A 14,344-nucleotide genomic window follows, 5' to 3' on the forward strand; every position below is an offset into this window, starting at 1 on the left:
AAAAAAAAAAAATCTTCCAACAAACAAAAGTCCAGGACCAGATGCCTTCACAGGTGAATTCTATCAAACATTTAGAGAAGAGCTAACACCCATCCTTCTCAAACTCTTCCAAAAAATTGCAGAGGAAGGAACACTCCCAAACTCATTCTATGAGACCACCATCACCCGGATACCAAAACCAGACAAAGATACTACAATAAAAGAAAATCATAGACCATTATCACTGATGAATATAGATTCAAAAATCCTTAACAAAATACTAGCAAACAGAATCCAACAATATATTAAAAGGATCATACACCATGATCAAATGGGATTTACCCCAGGAATACAAGGATTCTTCAATATATGCATATCAATCAACGTGATACACCATATTAACAAACTGAGGAAGAAAAACTATGTGGTCACCTCAGCAGATGCAGAAAAAGCTTTTGACAAAATTCAACACCGATCATGATAAAAACTCTCCAGAAGGTGGGCACAGAGGGAACCTACCTCAACATAATAAAGGCCATATACGACAAACCCACAGCAAACATCATTCTCAATGGTGCAAAACTGAAAGCATTTCCTCTAAGATCAGGAACAAGGCAAGAGGGTCCACTCTCGCCACCATTATTCAACATAGTTTTGGAAATCCTAGCCTCGGCAATCAGAGAAGAAAAAGAAATAAAAGGAATACAAATTGGAAAAGAAGAAGTAAAACTGTCACTGTTTGCATATGACATACTATACATAGAGAATCCTAAAGATGCCACCAGAAAACTACTAGAGCTAATCAATGAATTTGGTAAAGTTGTAGGATACAAAATTAATGCACATAAATCTCTTGCATTCCTATACACTAACAATGAAAGATCAGAAAGAGAAATTAAGGAAACAATCCCATTCACCATTGCAACAAAAAGAATAAGATACCTAGGAATAAACCTACCTAAGGAGGTAAAAGACCTGTAGTCAGAGAACTATAAGACACTGATGAAAGAAGTCAAAGATGACACAAACAGAGAGATATACCATGTTCTTGGACTGGAAGAATCAATATTGTGAAAATGACTATACTACCCAAGGCAATCTACAGATTCAGCGCAATCCCTATCAAATTACCAATGGCATTTTTTACAGAACTAGAACAAAGAAAATCTTAAAGTTTGTATGGAGACACAAAAGACCCCAAATAGCCAAAGCAATCTTGAGGGAAAAAACGGAGCTGGAGAAATCAAGCTTCCTGACTTCAGACTATACTACAAAGCTATGGTAATCAAGACAATATGGTACTGGCACAAAAACAGAAATATACAGATCAGTGGAACAGGATAGAAAGCCCAGAGATAAACCCACATACCTATGATCAACTAATCCATGACAAAGGAGGCAAGGATATACAATAGAGAAAACACAGTCTCTTCAATAAGTGGTGCTGGGAAAACTGGACAACTACTTGTAAAAGAATGAAACTAGAACACTCCCTAACACCACAAACAAAAATAAACTCAAAATGGATTAAAGACCTAAATGTAAGGCCAGACACTATAAAACTCTTAGAGGAAAACATAGGAAGTACACTCTTTGACATAAATCACAGCAAGATCTTTTCTGACCCATCTCCTAGAGTAATGGAAATAAAAATAAACAAATGGGACCCAATGAAACTTAAAAGCTTTTGCATAGCAAAGGAAACTATAAACAAGACAAAAAGACAACCCTCAGAATGAGAGAAAATATTTGAAAACAATCAACGGAGAAAGGATTAATCTCCAAAATACATAAACAGCTCATGCAGCTCAATATTAAAAAAACAAACAACCCAATCAAAAAATGAAGACCTAATAGAAAACCTAAATAGACATTTCTCCAAATGAGACATACAGATGGCCAAGAGGCACATGAAAAGCTGCTCAACATCACTAATATTAGAGAAATGCAAATCAAAACTACAATGAGGTATCACCTCACACCAGTTAGAATGGGCATCATCAAAAAATCTACAAACAACAAATGCTGGAGAGGGTGTGGATGGAGTAAAGGGAACTCTCTTGCACTGTTGGTGGGAATGCAAACTGATACAGCTACTATGGAGAACAGTATGGAGGTTCCTTAAAAAACTAAAAATAGAATTACCATACGAAAAAAAAAAAAGAGAAGCCACCACATTGAGAAGCCTGCGCAGTGCAACGAAGAGTAGCCCCCGCTCGCCACAACTAGAGAAAGCCCGCATGCAGCAACAAAGAACCAACACAGCCAAAATTAAATAAATAAGTTTTAAAAATTAAAAAAAAAACGATTTGGGACTTGACGACACCAAGAGGGGTTGGAGAGGACACAGGTCCACCAGGGAATCTCCCCAGAGCAGCCCCTGGGCTGACCTCCCTGCCCGCTCCTCTGTCCCAGGCAAGTCTTTTAAAAAGACAAGTTCAAAGGACTGACAAAGAGTTTGCGCCTCTTTAAGGGCCTATATTTAAATTGCTGTCCCAAGCCATCAGGTTTATATTTTTAAAAAGTGATCAGGGAGTCCAGAAAAGCACCGATACAAAATCACCAAGACTTTACTTACGTGTATGTTTGTCTCAAATTCGGAGGTGACATGTGAATAGACCGCGAGGGCGGGGAGGGACACCAGGATGGCCCCGATGAAATGGCGCGGGAGCCAGCCGGCTATCCACTCCAGCAGGCGCTTGGTACAAGCCATCACATCTTCCAGGAAGAACACCATCCTGGGAGCGGGGGGAGAAAGGAGAAACGGGGTATCTGTGGGTGGGGGACCCAAAGCCAGGGCCACTCCCAACCCTGGCCTATGCTGTGGCTGCTGGTGTGGGCGGCGGGCAGAACCCCCGCCTCCTTTATTTTTGATCAATGGCAAGTAAACTGGACTCACTCAGCTCACCATACCGTATTTTAAGGTTACTTGCTGCATTCAGATAAGACGTGCTTGTAAAAGACAAGCATAGGCCTCTGTGAGTCTAAATGGAGCATGTAAGAACCAGGCAGGCAAATACTAACAGGTCCTGAAAAAGGTCACCTGTCACCTGTTACTGCCTGCTTCTAGGGAGGTCTCAAGTGGGTGGTTCAGGAGGTGTTCGGAATTTTGTGGGGCTTTTTTGGTGCCTCAATGGTTGCAGGTGCTACTGGCACCAACAGGCAGGAGCTGGGGATGGGTGATGTCCCGTGATGTACAGCGAGGCTCTGCCCTAAGCCCCACATGACTGCTACACACCCCCTGCTGACGATGACTTCAGCCTAGAGCCTAATTGCGTTTTGTTTACAAACAGAAAGTGGTTTCTGTATGGCAGTAACATACACTGAATTTTCCAGGAGTGCAGCTACTGGGTAAACCAAACAAGATTACCCGTAGTTTTATTTGGGACACCACCAAGAGTCGTCAGCATCTCAGAAACCACATCACAGGCTCCTGGGGCTCATACCACCAAACCCGCACACTCATAACAGTCCGCACTGGGAGCTGTCATATTATCAGTGCACAAGGGCAAACAGCTGACGACTTTGGCGTGGCTGCCCAGGTGGTGATGCCCTGGCATATTCGAGGTGAAGCGCTACACGTATATTATTTTAAATGGCTTTCTTGCCATTTCTCCTTCACATTGGAGTGATGGCATTTCATTAATTGCTTCTGAAATTGTGTGTATACGTGGGCTATACTTCAGGGTAGGGATGTGGCATCATAAAACGTTTCTCATGGAGAATGAGGAGCTGAGTATGTGGGGCCAAGAACTGCTTCTCTGCAGGAAGAATCACTGGGTCAACAGCAGCGGGAGGTGGAAGAGAGGACACTGGGGGTCCGCCTCAGGAGGGAGACTCACGCACACAGCCCCCTCTAAAGACACCTTGGTGAGGGTGCAGGTGGGGCAGGCCCACTTTCCTTGCCTTCAAAGGTAAAAAGCCTGTCAAGGGCCTCTCGCATCCACCCAGGCGTCCACACCTTCAGTTACCAGTGTAGGTCCTTATTGACCTAGGGTCCCATATCCACCCTCAGTGGGGCCAGAGGAAATCCCCCAGGCCCCGCCCTCTCCTGGGCACCGACATCACACCAGAGGCTCGGGCAGGAGCAAAGTGGCCCCGCAGAGATGTGGATGCACCGGGCACAGCCAGGCCTGGCATCCTCATGGCCCACGGTCCTCTGCAGTCCTTAACCTGGCTTAGCCCAGATTTTTTCAAATTGGGTCCAAAGAACAGGGAACAATCATGTAAAGGGTTCTTTAGAAAAGGTATGGAGAAAACGCTTGCCTCAGAGGGATCAAGAGCCTTAACCAGTTGTGAGTCCCGCATCGGACAGAAACTCAGGGCAGGGAGGGGAGTGATTGGAAGTAGGTACTGGCTTTTCTTTGGGGTGACAGAAATGTTCTAAAATCATATGGTGGTGATGTTTGCACAATTCTGTAAGTTTATTAAAAATCTGTGAATTGTACACTTATGAGTGAACTTATTGTTTGTGAGTTATATCACAATAAAGCTTGTTTTAAGAAGAAAAAAGACTAGGGGCCAGAGGATGCCTTGTTTTGGTCCCTTCGGGTGTCCCCAGGCCCAGGGCAGGCCCACAGAGGGCGCAGTTCATTTGGAAGTGGGTCCCAGGCAGCTTGTGGAGACATGGAGGGAGGCAGGCCCAGGGGAGGGCTGTGCTGGGGAGGAGTCACCTGCTGTGGGCAATGCAGCTCCACGCTGGTGGCGAATCTGGGGAGATGGCGAGGATGTGCCTTAGAGTTCCCTCCACTGGGAGGAGGGGGAGGGAAGGGAAGAGCCCCTGGCAGTCAGAGAAAGCCCTTGGCAAAGGGCTGAACAGGCCTCAGTGGGGAGTTGGGGGGGAAGGGGGGAGTGTGGAAGGGAGGGGGCAGGTGTCCAGCTCATCCATTTCGAAGGGAGGGATCTTGCGTTTGGGAGTCTCAGGGCCAGACCCGAAGCTGTGGTTTCCTGTCCTGGGATGTTGGGGAGGAGTAGAAACTCAAGGTCAGGGTCCTTTACCGCATTTCTCTCCGATCCCCAGTGTGGGGCTGTCCTGCTGAGAGGACAGGGCTGGAGGAAGGGGGTGGACCTGGTGCAAGGACCCAGCGTGAGTGGAGGCCCTGTTTGTATCAGTAGAAACATTGTGAGCTTCCTGAGTGGGGTGGGGCCTGAAACTGGGCTAGTCCTGAGGGCCCAGCCTCCCAGAGGGACTCTGCTGTCTCTTCGGACACTGCCCATTTTTAAATGGGTTGACTGTCTTTTTATTATTGAGCTAACATTCTAGATATTAGACCCTTGTCACAGATATGATTTGCAAATACTCTCTTCCATCCTGTAGATTCTCTTTCACTTTGGTGTGAAAAGTGATGATGGTGTTCTTTGAAACATGAAAGTTTAAAATTTTGATGAAGTCCATCTTAACTATTTTTTCTTTGGTTGCTTGTGCTTTTCATGTCGTATCTAAGAAAGCGTTGCCTGATCCGAGCTCATGAAGACTTGGGCCTGTGCTTTCCTCTAGAGGTTTATGGTTTCACCCTTATATTCAGGAGAGGCACCTGCTGATGTGCTGGCAGCCCCTTACCAGCTGTACCCTGTACACCTACCTCTTTTCTTTCTCTGCCCTGCTTTCTTATTCCCTATCTTCCCACTTTCTCTCTTCAAGTATCTGATTTGGGAGATCAGCAGACTAGTTGGTGGCATTAGGGCTGCAGAGGACAGTGACCCACTGGTAAGGTGAGTGCCCACCTGTGCTGAGGGCCCGTGTTGGTGAGGGAGGAGCCAGTGAAGCAGGCTGGGGGAGGGAAGAAAAGAGGACCGTCCCCAAAATGGGTTATGGAGACAGCTGGCTGTTCCACCAGCAGAGGGAGCTAAAGGCTAACAGCTGGGCAGTGCTGCAGGTGGGCCTTTACCTGACGGAGACCACGAGGGACAGGACCTCCAGAAGCAGGGCTGCTCCGAAGACCACGAGGGCGGCCGGCGGGGGTGGCATGGAGGCGGCCCCATACTTCAGGAAGCAGGTAATGGAGAGAATCAGAAACACTGTTGTCGACAGAAACACATCCAGGAGGGAGCTGAAGGTGGCACTGGCAAAAGTCTTCACGGGAGAATTCTTTATAACCTGTTTGGGGGGGAGTGTGAACAGATGCTGCTGGATGTATCCTCCTGGAGAAGTATAATCCAGGCGGAAAAAACAGCAGATGCTTGCTGAGCACTTGCCTCCTGCGGACCAGGTACAGGGTGAGTAGTGCTTCAGGCAGGCCGTCTCCTACCCCACCTAACAGTGAAGAAACTGAGGCACAGAGAAGTGAAGAAACTTGTCCAAGGTCACACAGCAACTGATTACAAACCAATTAAGTTCTCACAGGCATGTGACGCCCTGAGCCTGAAAGGCGAGCTATCGACAGGCAAAGTCAGTGACTCTGCATCTGTAGAGGCAGTAACAGGAAAGCCACATGCTAGAAGCTTCCACTGAATGCTGGGTCCCAGGCTCAGGGTGTGTGAAAGCTGGCTTCATACAGAAGTAGGAGGTCAACAGCAACAGTGACAGCAAGAGCCTGCTCTGGGCCTGGACGCTGTGCAGGGCTCGAGGGCAGGCATGAAACAACCCCCTCGGGGGCTCATGGCCTAATGGTGGGACAGACAGGAGTCTGAGATGGGTGGTGTCATCAGTGTATCAAAGCGACATGCACATCATGTCAGGAAATCATGGGAAGGAGGGAAAAAATGACGACAAGGCCAAAGAGTCTGAGAGAGACTTGTTCCAGGCACCATGTGGACCCTTTGGGGGCACGACCTCAATCGATGCTCACACAGCCCTCAAGGAGGAAATGCTCCCAATCTCAGGGCACAGGCTGGGAGGCTGAGGTGAGGTGGCCACTAGAGGTCACACAGCCAAGGAGGAGCCCGGCCAGGGGCTGGGGCATCTTGATCATGTCACCTACTGTCCCTGTGCCTCCATTTCCTTAACTGGAAAGAGGGATAAAATGGGACCCTGCACCTTATGGGTGCTGGGGATGCTTAGATGGGAAATCACAAAGTGCGGCGGGGGCCTAATGTGGGGACGGCTTGGAGCCTCCCACCGTTCCTGCATCGCTCCCATCCTCGCCAGCTGGCCCTGTAGTTCAGGGATAGCGTCCCACCTGCGCCCCAGGCCTCCGGGCTCATTTACTCCCGTTACCTACAACTCAGCCACGTGACCTTTATACAACACAGTCTGATAGTGCCAACTCCTGTTCTGGATCCTTCAATGGCTCCCCTGGCCTTTAGCATAACGTCCACAGTGTGGGAAGCTGCCATCGGGCCCCTGCCCACCTGCCACTTCCACCCCGTCTGCCAGACAGAAGCGCCCACTGCTCCCTGGATGCACCCAGGCTCTGTCTTATCTCCAAGGTTAGGTTTGCAGGTGCTGGCCCCTCTCTGGAACGTTCCTTAATTCAGTTAATTGCTAGTCCTCCCACTAACACGGGCTCCTTCTGGGCCCTCGACCTGGGGTCGGTGTGCTCTGTGGCCATTATGGGGCTCCTGGGTCTGGATTCTCATTTCTGCCGGGTTACTGCTTCCCTGTGAGTGTCTGTCAACGCTACACCCCAGCCCCAGGAGTAGGACCCGGAGGTGCAGACGCTCAGTGAGCATTTGGTGACCTGTGCCCTCTGCTGGGGAGGCTCTGTACTCAGCACCGGGAGTGGGTGGGAGCTCCTGGCCCTGAATCAGGCAGGTGCCCAATCCTAGCGATGGGATCTCGGCCACTCGGCCTTTCCTGGCTTCAGCTTTCTTTTGGTAAAATGGGGATAATCATAAGCTTCCTTGAAGGGTTGCTGTGAGGATTAAGGTTGCTGTTTTGCCTTAAAGGCACCAACCAACCAACTCCCAAGTCCACAAGAGAGCCTCGCCTGGGGTATTAACGGTATTCACCACCCAGGAGGCTGACGAAACTCAACCCCACAGGCATGAACTGCCCTGTCTGGTTCACCAGGACTCTCGGGGTTGGTCAGGGCCTGGATGTAACAGACACTGAGGGATGATCTGCTGGATGAACGAATGGAGTCGAATGAGAAATCCTTCTGGCTCTGGGGTTGGGAGGGTATGCATTTTTGACCTTGGAACACTAAGCTGGGTTAGATTTGGGAAAAATGCAGAGAGCTGGCTTCTTGGAACTCAAACCAGGCTCTAGGTTCTCGTATTTATTCATCGTTTCCACCAAGCCCTACTGAGCACTTGTGGGTGTGGGGACTGGATGCCACGTAGAGTGGAGATGAGAGACAGGGTCCTGCCTCCCAGAGTGGAGAGTCCAGGAGGAGGCAAATGATTCAACAGTCCCACAAGAAGAGATTACAAACTGGGATGCAGCTGCGGAGAAACAGTATAACAGAGGAAAAAATCCAGTCTGGGGCAAGGGAAAGTTTCTTAGAGGAAGTGATGTTTGGGCTGAGAGTTACAGGACAACAGGAGTTAAGGCAGGGGAGGGGCGGTAGAGGAGGGCTCAGCACCAAAGCACGCGGGAGAGCCGAGCAAGGTGAAAGCCCTCTCAGCTCTTGTCCCATTTCAGTAGGAAGAAAGCCGACAGGGAACAGGGGGAGAAATCCTCCTTGAGAACAGAGAATAGGTGGGGCTGGAGCTCCCCCCTCACCCCTCTCACCCCGTACTAGGCCTCCAGGGGCTGGAGCACGGCCAAGGGCACCTGGGGATGCACCAGCTGCAGAGCAGAGGGACCGGGAGATGACAAGCCTGGGTTGCTGTAGAGATATTTGGGATTTTCTCCCTTGTGAAGATAAATTCACATACAGGTGAAATTTAGGGCTTACAGACTGTGGGAAATCAATATGAGCCGTCAATTTCCTGTCACTCAGGAAAACAAAAATGGCCTCCAAAGCACAAGACTAAACATGAACTGTGCAGTGAAAACGACGCATGTCTTTGGTAAAATTATAAGAAGCCACGCACCTCTTCTTGATAGCTGGTCCTGTAGGCTTGTTCTAGCTCCTGATCCAGGAAGTTCAAGCTGAACTGATTAATGGGTGGCTTAAAAAAATAATCTTTCATCAGGCTAGAAGAGACAATAAATGCAGTCAATCAACGTGCAGCACAATCGTTACATTTATTTTATCAGAAGATCACAGTTACCTACTGAAACGCCATTTGTGAAGCGTGTCACAAAAGCTGTACCTAAAAGTCACCATACAATAGACATTGCTCAACTGCCCCTTTTAGAACATGTCTCTGGAAAGTCCTTCATGCTTCTAGACATAATCCCATTTTAGGTTTCACCTCCACAAAAGAATGCCCATTCACCACTAACATAACACACATCATCAGAACCGTGCTTTTGAAAACATCTTCCTAACGTCCAGAATTAGAATAGAAGGAGGCAGCAGCTTTTTTGTTCTATAAAATGCTCCCTTCCAAAGGACCAGCAGATCCCTGTACTGAGCATACTTATGTTGATTTGGAGGCTTCCTTGCAAACATAATTCAGAACCGGCTGTCCTGTCACTCAGAGTACTGACAGTAATTACCACTGTCACTGCTAACAGGTTGTTATCACAAAATTGTGTTTATAGTTAGTGTAATTTTGGTGCTACTGTCACATATGCAGATTGCATGTGAAATGATAATGCTCAATGATTTTAATAGCAGAGAAATCAAGCCTGCTTTACGTGACTCTTTCATTCTTTTACGGACTGCTAGCAAACAGTCATATCCTTTTTATCCTGCAGAAAATTACTATAAATTTAAGGGAATGTTAGCATAATTTCAGAAGGCAAATGCAGCTGTGGGATGTCTCTCTCCCTCACATAATAACTACTAGAATTAAATCCGATGAAATTTGTAAAGAGCCTATCACGTGCCTGACACACAGTAGGGTTCACTGTAGTTCCTCCTTTCCCTGAAGCAGAGTGGGCTCTCTTTTTGTGCTAAGTGTGCAATACCTTACTGAGCTCTCAGACTTAGAAAAGAGAAAATTCTATCCCCTAATGTTGACCCCCTATTCTCCCCTCCACTTGGCAAGTATGGACAGAGGGAAAAACAACAAAGCAGCCATAAGAAGGAAATGTAATGGCTTCATTTTCGCAGTCAAGTAGCAGGATCCACACTATAAAATACACTGCTCATTTGAGATTAATATTGAGAGGTTCCACTTCTGGGAATGGAAATTAGCTCCTGTTAGATCAATCGTCTCTCAGATAACAACTATAAACCCTAAACAAAATATAAAAACAACTCCTGGAAGGCACTGGCAATTGACCAAAGCAGTAAGAAAATGGAGAAGAGCCACACTTGGAACACGCTGAATTTCTTGTGGTTTTTTTTTTTTCTTTTTTTGCCTAAAGAGAGTCATTAGTCAGCACCACGTGTAAGATGGCTAAAACTCAGAAAAACTACAGTTTTACTGACCTGGAAAACCAGAAAATAGAGTTTAGCATGCCCACCAATGGAAAATGAGGTTGGACATTCCAGAGAGAGAGGACCAGAGAAGGGGGAGCCCCAAGTTCTGCATATAGGCTCTGCTCAAATCTCTGGCTGACCCCTGAAATACACATGTGCATGGCAGACTACAAGCCTAATTAAGGCTGAAGGAATAGTGGCTGCCCACCTCAGGGGAGACAGAGTTTGGTGTTTGAGTTCAGATGAGTTAACTGTCTACTAAAACAAACTAAAAGTTGATATTCTTCAAAGGAATGTAACAGAATCCAGGTTTTCTAACCATTGTACATAATGTGCACAATGCAATCCAAAATTACTAGACAAACAAGGAAACAGGAAACCATGATCCATCCTCAACAAAAAAGCACTCAACAGAGACCAACCTGAGATTACCAAGTGGTTGGAATTGGAGGTTGGAGTTTATAATGTATATGGATGCAATACATGTGAAAACTAACATAAGGAATGAGAAGAGAGTAATGTACCTATACAATTGTAAGATTTCTACATTTAAAGTGTAATGATACAGGGACTTCCCTGGTGGCACAGTGGTTAAGAAACTGCCTGCCAATTCAGGGGACACGGGCTTGAACCCTGGTCTGGGAAGATCCCACATGCCACATAGCAACTAAGCCCCTGCACCACAACTACTGAGCCTGCACTCTAGAGCCCACGAGCCACAACTACTGAGCCCTTGCACCACAACTACTGAAGCCCACATGCCTAGAACCCATGCTCCGCAACAAGAGAAGCCACCTCTATGAGAAGCCCGCACACCACAATGAAGAGTAGCCCCCGTTTACCGCAACTAGAGAAAGCCTGCATACAGCAACGAAGACCCAACGCAGCCAAAAATAAACAAATACATAAATTTATGAAAAGAAAAAAAGTGAAATGATGCAATATTAACTATAAGAAGACTATAAAAATATAAGACTGCCTAGAGCAACCATTAAAAGAAAAATAATGCAAAGAGGTATGGCTAAAAAGCAAATAAATATATTAAAATATAATAAAAAAGGCAGATATTGTCAGAATGATTTAAGGAGCAAGACCCAAAAGAGATGTATTTCAAATATAAAGACCCAGGTTATAATTTTTTAAAATGGAAAATGATGTAGCATGCAAACAGTAAGAATAAGAAGGCTAGAGTGACTATGTTAATATCCGATAAAGCAGTCTTCAAGACAGAGTATTACTGGGCACAAAGAGGGACACTTCAAAATGATAAAAGGATTATTTACCAGGAATATATAACACTCATAAATGTGTATGTACCTAAAAAAGAGCTTCAAAATACGTGAAACAAAAATTGTCAGGACTACAGAGAGACAGACAATTCCACAACCACAGCTGAAGATTTTAACATCCCTATCTCAATAAGTGATAGAACAAGAGACAAAAAAGTCAGTAAAGAGACAGATGATCTGAACATTACTGCCAACCACGTGGGCCTAATTGAGGTTTATGGATCACAACATCCTGAGAATGCAAAATATGCATTCTTTTCAAACGCACATGGTATGTTTACCAAAACAGACCACACGTGAGACCACAGAACAAGTTTCAATAAATGTAAAAGGAATGAAGTCACATAGTGTATGCCTTTGACTACAATGACATTAAATTAAACATTAATAACTAACATATGTAAATACCGTTTTTCACTAAAAGGAGCCAGGGCTTTTGGAGAAACGGCTGATTCCTGAGCTGGGGCAGGGAAGATATAAAATGAGCCTGTTGTACTGGAAAGTAAGAAATCACTCAAAACAAATGAAGGAGCCGTGTCGAAAGGACACAGGAGCCAGCCTGAAGGCAGGCTTCCAAAGGCCAGACTCGGGACAACTAGAGCATCAAACTCTAATTAGAACAGTGATAAATGATGTCCTGTTAAGTATAACAGGACTCTGTGAGGGTTTATATGGATTTATAAATCTATAGATGGATAGATTAAGTAATAAGTGGGGAGGAGCTCTTCTTTACTGCAGAATGCCAAGCCCCAAATGATAAATGCACAGTCAGCGCTGAAGCAGGAGAACTGCCATTTTGACCAACATAGTAAAGACTGTTTCAAACAAGAACCATCAATGGAGATTAAGTCTAGGGAAGTGTGGTGAGGAATGGGATCTTTACATGATCTGAAAGCATCTTCCCACAGATGGCCGACTAGTCACAGGGAGAAAATAAGTACAGACTGGAGAAGTTGGCAACACTCGCCCAGCTGATCAACATCACTACCCCTGATGCAGGTCAAAGGGGGCACCACGGGCCTCTGGATCTGGTGCCTGAGAAGACACATCACCTCCATGGGATCTGGACACACAAGCAGCCTGGACAGAATCATGAGGAGATGTCACACAAATCCAACTTCAGGAATATTTTATAAAAGAGCCAGGCCTGCATGTTTCAAAAATGTCAATGTCATGGAAGATCAAGAATGGCTGAGGAACTGCCCCAGATTTAAAGAATGAAGAGGCCTGACAACTGCATGGTACAGCATGTGATTCTCTACCGTGCTATGAGGGACACGTGGGACCACACAACAAAACCAGAATAGGAACCGCAGGCTGGGGAAAACACCTCATCAGTGTTAAATTTCCTGAATTAGGTAGCTATGATCATGTGCAAGAACACCCCTGTTTTCAGGAAATACAGTTTTAAGGGGTAGAAAGCACGATGTATCTAACTTACTGTCAAATGGTTAAGAAAAATAAATAAATAAATTTCACAGGGAGAGTGAGGAGAATAAAACAAGCAGAGTAAAATGTTAAAAGTTGGTAAATTGGGGCTTCCCTGGTGGCACAGTGGTTTAGAGTCCACCTGCCGATGCAGGGGACACAGTTTCATGCCCCGGTCTGGGAAGATCCCACATGCCGCGGAGTGGCTGGGCCCATGAGCCATGGCCGCTGAACCTGCGCATCCGGAGCCTGTGCTCTGCAACGGGAGAGGCCACAACAGTGAGAGGCCCGCGTACCACACACACACACAAAAAGTTGGTAAATCGGGCAAAGGGTATAAAGGGAATCTTTTGTATTATTCATGCCACTTTTCTGTAAGTTTCAAATTATTTCAAAATACACTGACAATAGAAGGCAAATGCATGGGGGGTGAGGTGACTCAGAAAACGGGGAGCTTCTACCTGCAAATCTTCGCTTTAAGGCAGGTGGCTGCATCTTACCTGTCTTCCTTGATAACATCAACAAAATGGGCATCCGTTTTCTCCCGGATGTTCTTGAACCTCAGCGGAAGGAGGGCTGACTGGTCCAAGCTCACACCTGCCCACCTTCCCTTCTCTTGTAAGATCTCGCACAGGGAGGTCTGACTGTTGGTGAGCTTCTCCTCCGGGGGAGGGCTTAGCAGTCCGTTTTGCGTTTTGGAACTGGGTCCTCCAGAAGCCTGTGTCAGGATAAGGGGGTGGGGGCAGACACAGAGGCTGAAGCATGGGATGCAGCAGCACTATCCCCCATAACGCGGCCATACCGGAGCACCCTGGACTGCGCCCCGCACACCACAACCTGCACCTTTGGATCTCTGCTCTAACCTGAGCGCTCTGCCTTTCTGCCGGTCTGCTTTTCCCCATTCCCCCTGGCTCCTCCAAACACACCTCCAGGCGCCCAGGACAGTGGTGTCATGGGAAGAGCCGGTAAGGAGGTCAGGGGGAAGGCTGAGGCAGGAGTTGGGGAGGCTCGCAGAGTTTCCTGACCACAGAACCAGCATTCCAGGAGCCAGGAGGACTCGAAGGAAGTGCAGGGGCGGATCCAGGGAAAGGAAACCCAGAGCTGTAAGGGCTGTGGCTTAAGAAAGGGGGGTGACTGATTTGCATTTCTCTAATAACCAGTCACCCCAAGCAACCTAAATGTCCATTGACAGATGAATGGATAAAAAAGGTGTGGTACATATATACAATGGAATATTACTCAGCCATAAAAAGGAATGAAATTGGGTCATTTGTAGAGATGTAGATG

The 14,344-nt window shown here is 46.7% G+C and overlaps 1 protein-coding gene across 2 annotated transcripts in view; it reads right to left on the reverse strand.

The window, feature by feature from the left end:
* The window catches only part of ADCY9 (adenylate cyclase 9), a 124,702-nt gene that overhangs the window by 17,487 nt on the left and 92,871 nt on the right, over positions 1 to 14,344 (reverse strand). For both annotated transcript variants that reach the window (XM_024759606.1, XM_024759607.1), the window contains exons 5-8: positions 13,558 to 13,775; positions 8,899 to 9,001; positions 5,868 to 6,076; positions 2,558 to 2,717 (exon numbers count right to left, since the gene is read on the reverse strand). In XM_024759606.1, the coding sequence (XP_024615374.1) occupies positions 2,558 to 2,717; positions 5,868 to 6,076; positions 8,899 to 9,001; positions 13,558 to 13,775 (690 nt within the window). The remainder of the gene's footprint in view (positions 1 to 2,557; positions 2,718 to 5,867; positions 6,077 to 8,898; positions 9,002 to 13,557; positions 13,776 to 14,344) is intronic.

Source organism: Neophocaena asiaeorientalis, unplaced genomic scaffold, assembly GCF_003031525.2.
Source record: "Neophocaena asiaeorientalis asiaeorientalis breed wild unplaced genomic scaffold, Neophocaena_asiaeorientalis_V1.1 scaffold254, whole genome shotgun sequence".
NCBI lineage: Eukaryota > Metazoa > Chordata > Mammalia > Artiodactyla > Phocoenidae > Neophocaena > Neophocaena asiaeorientalis.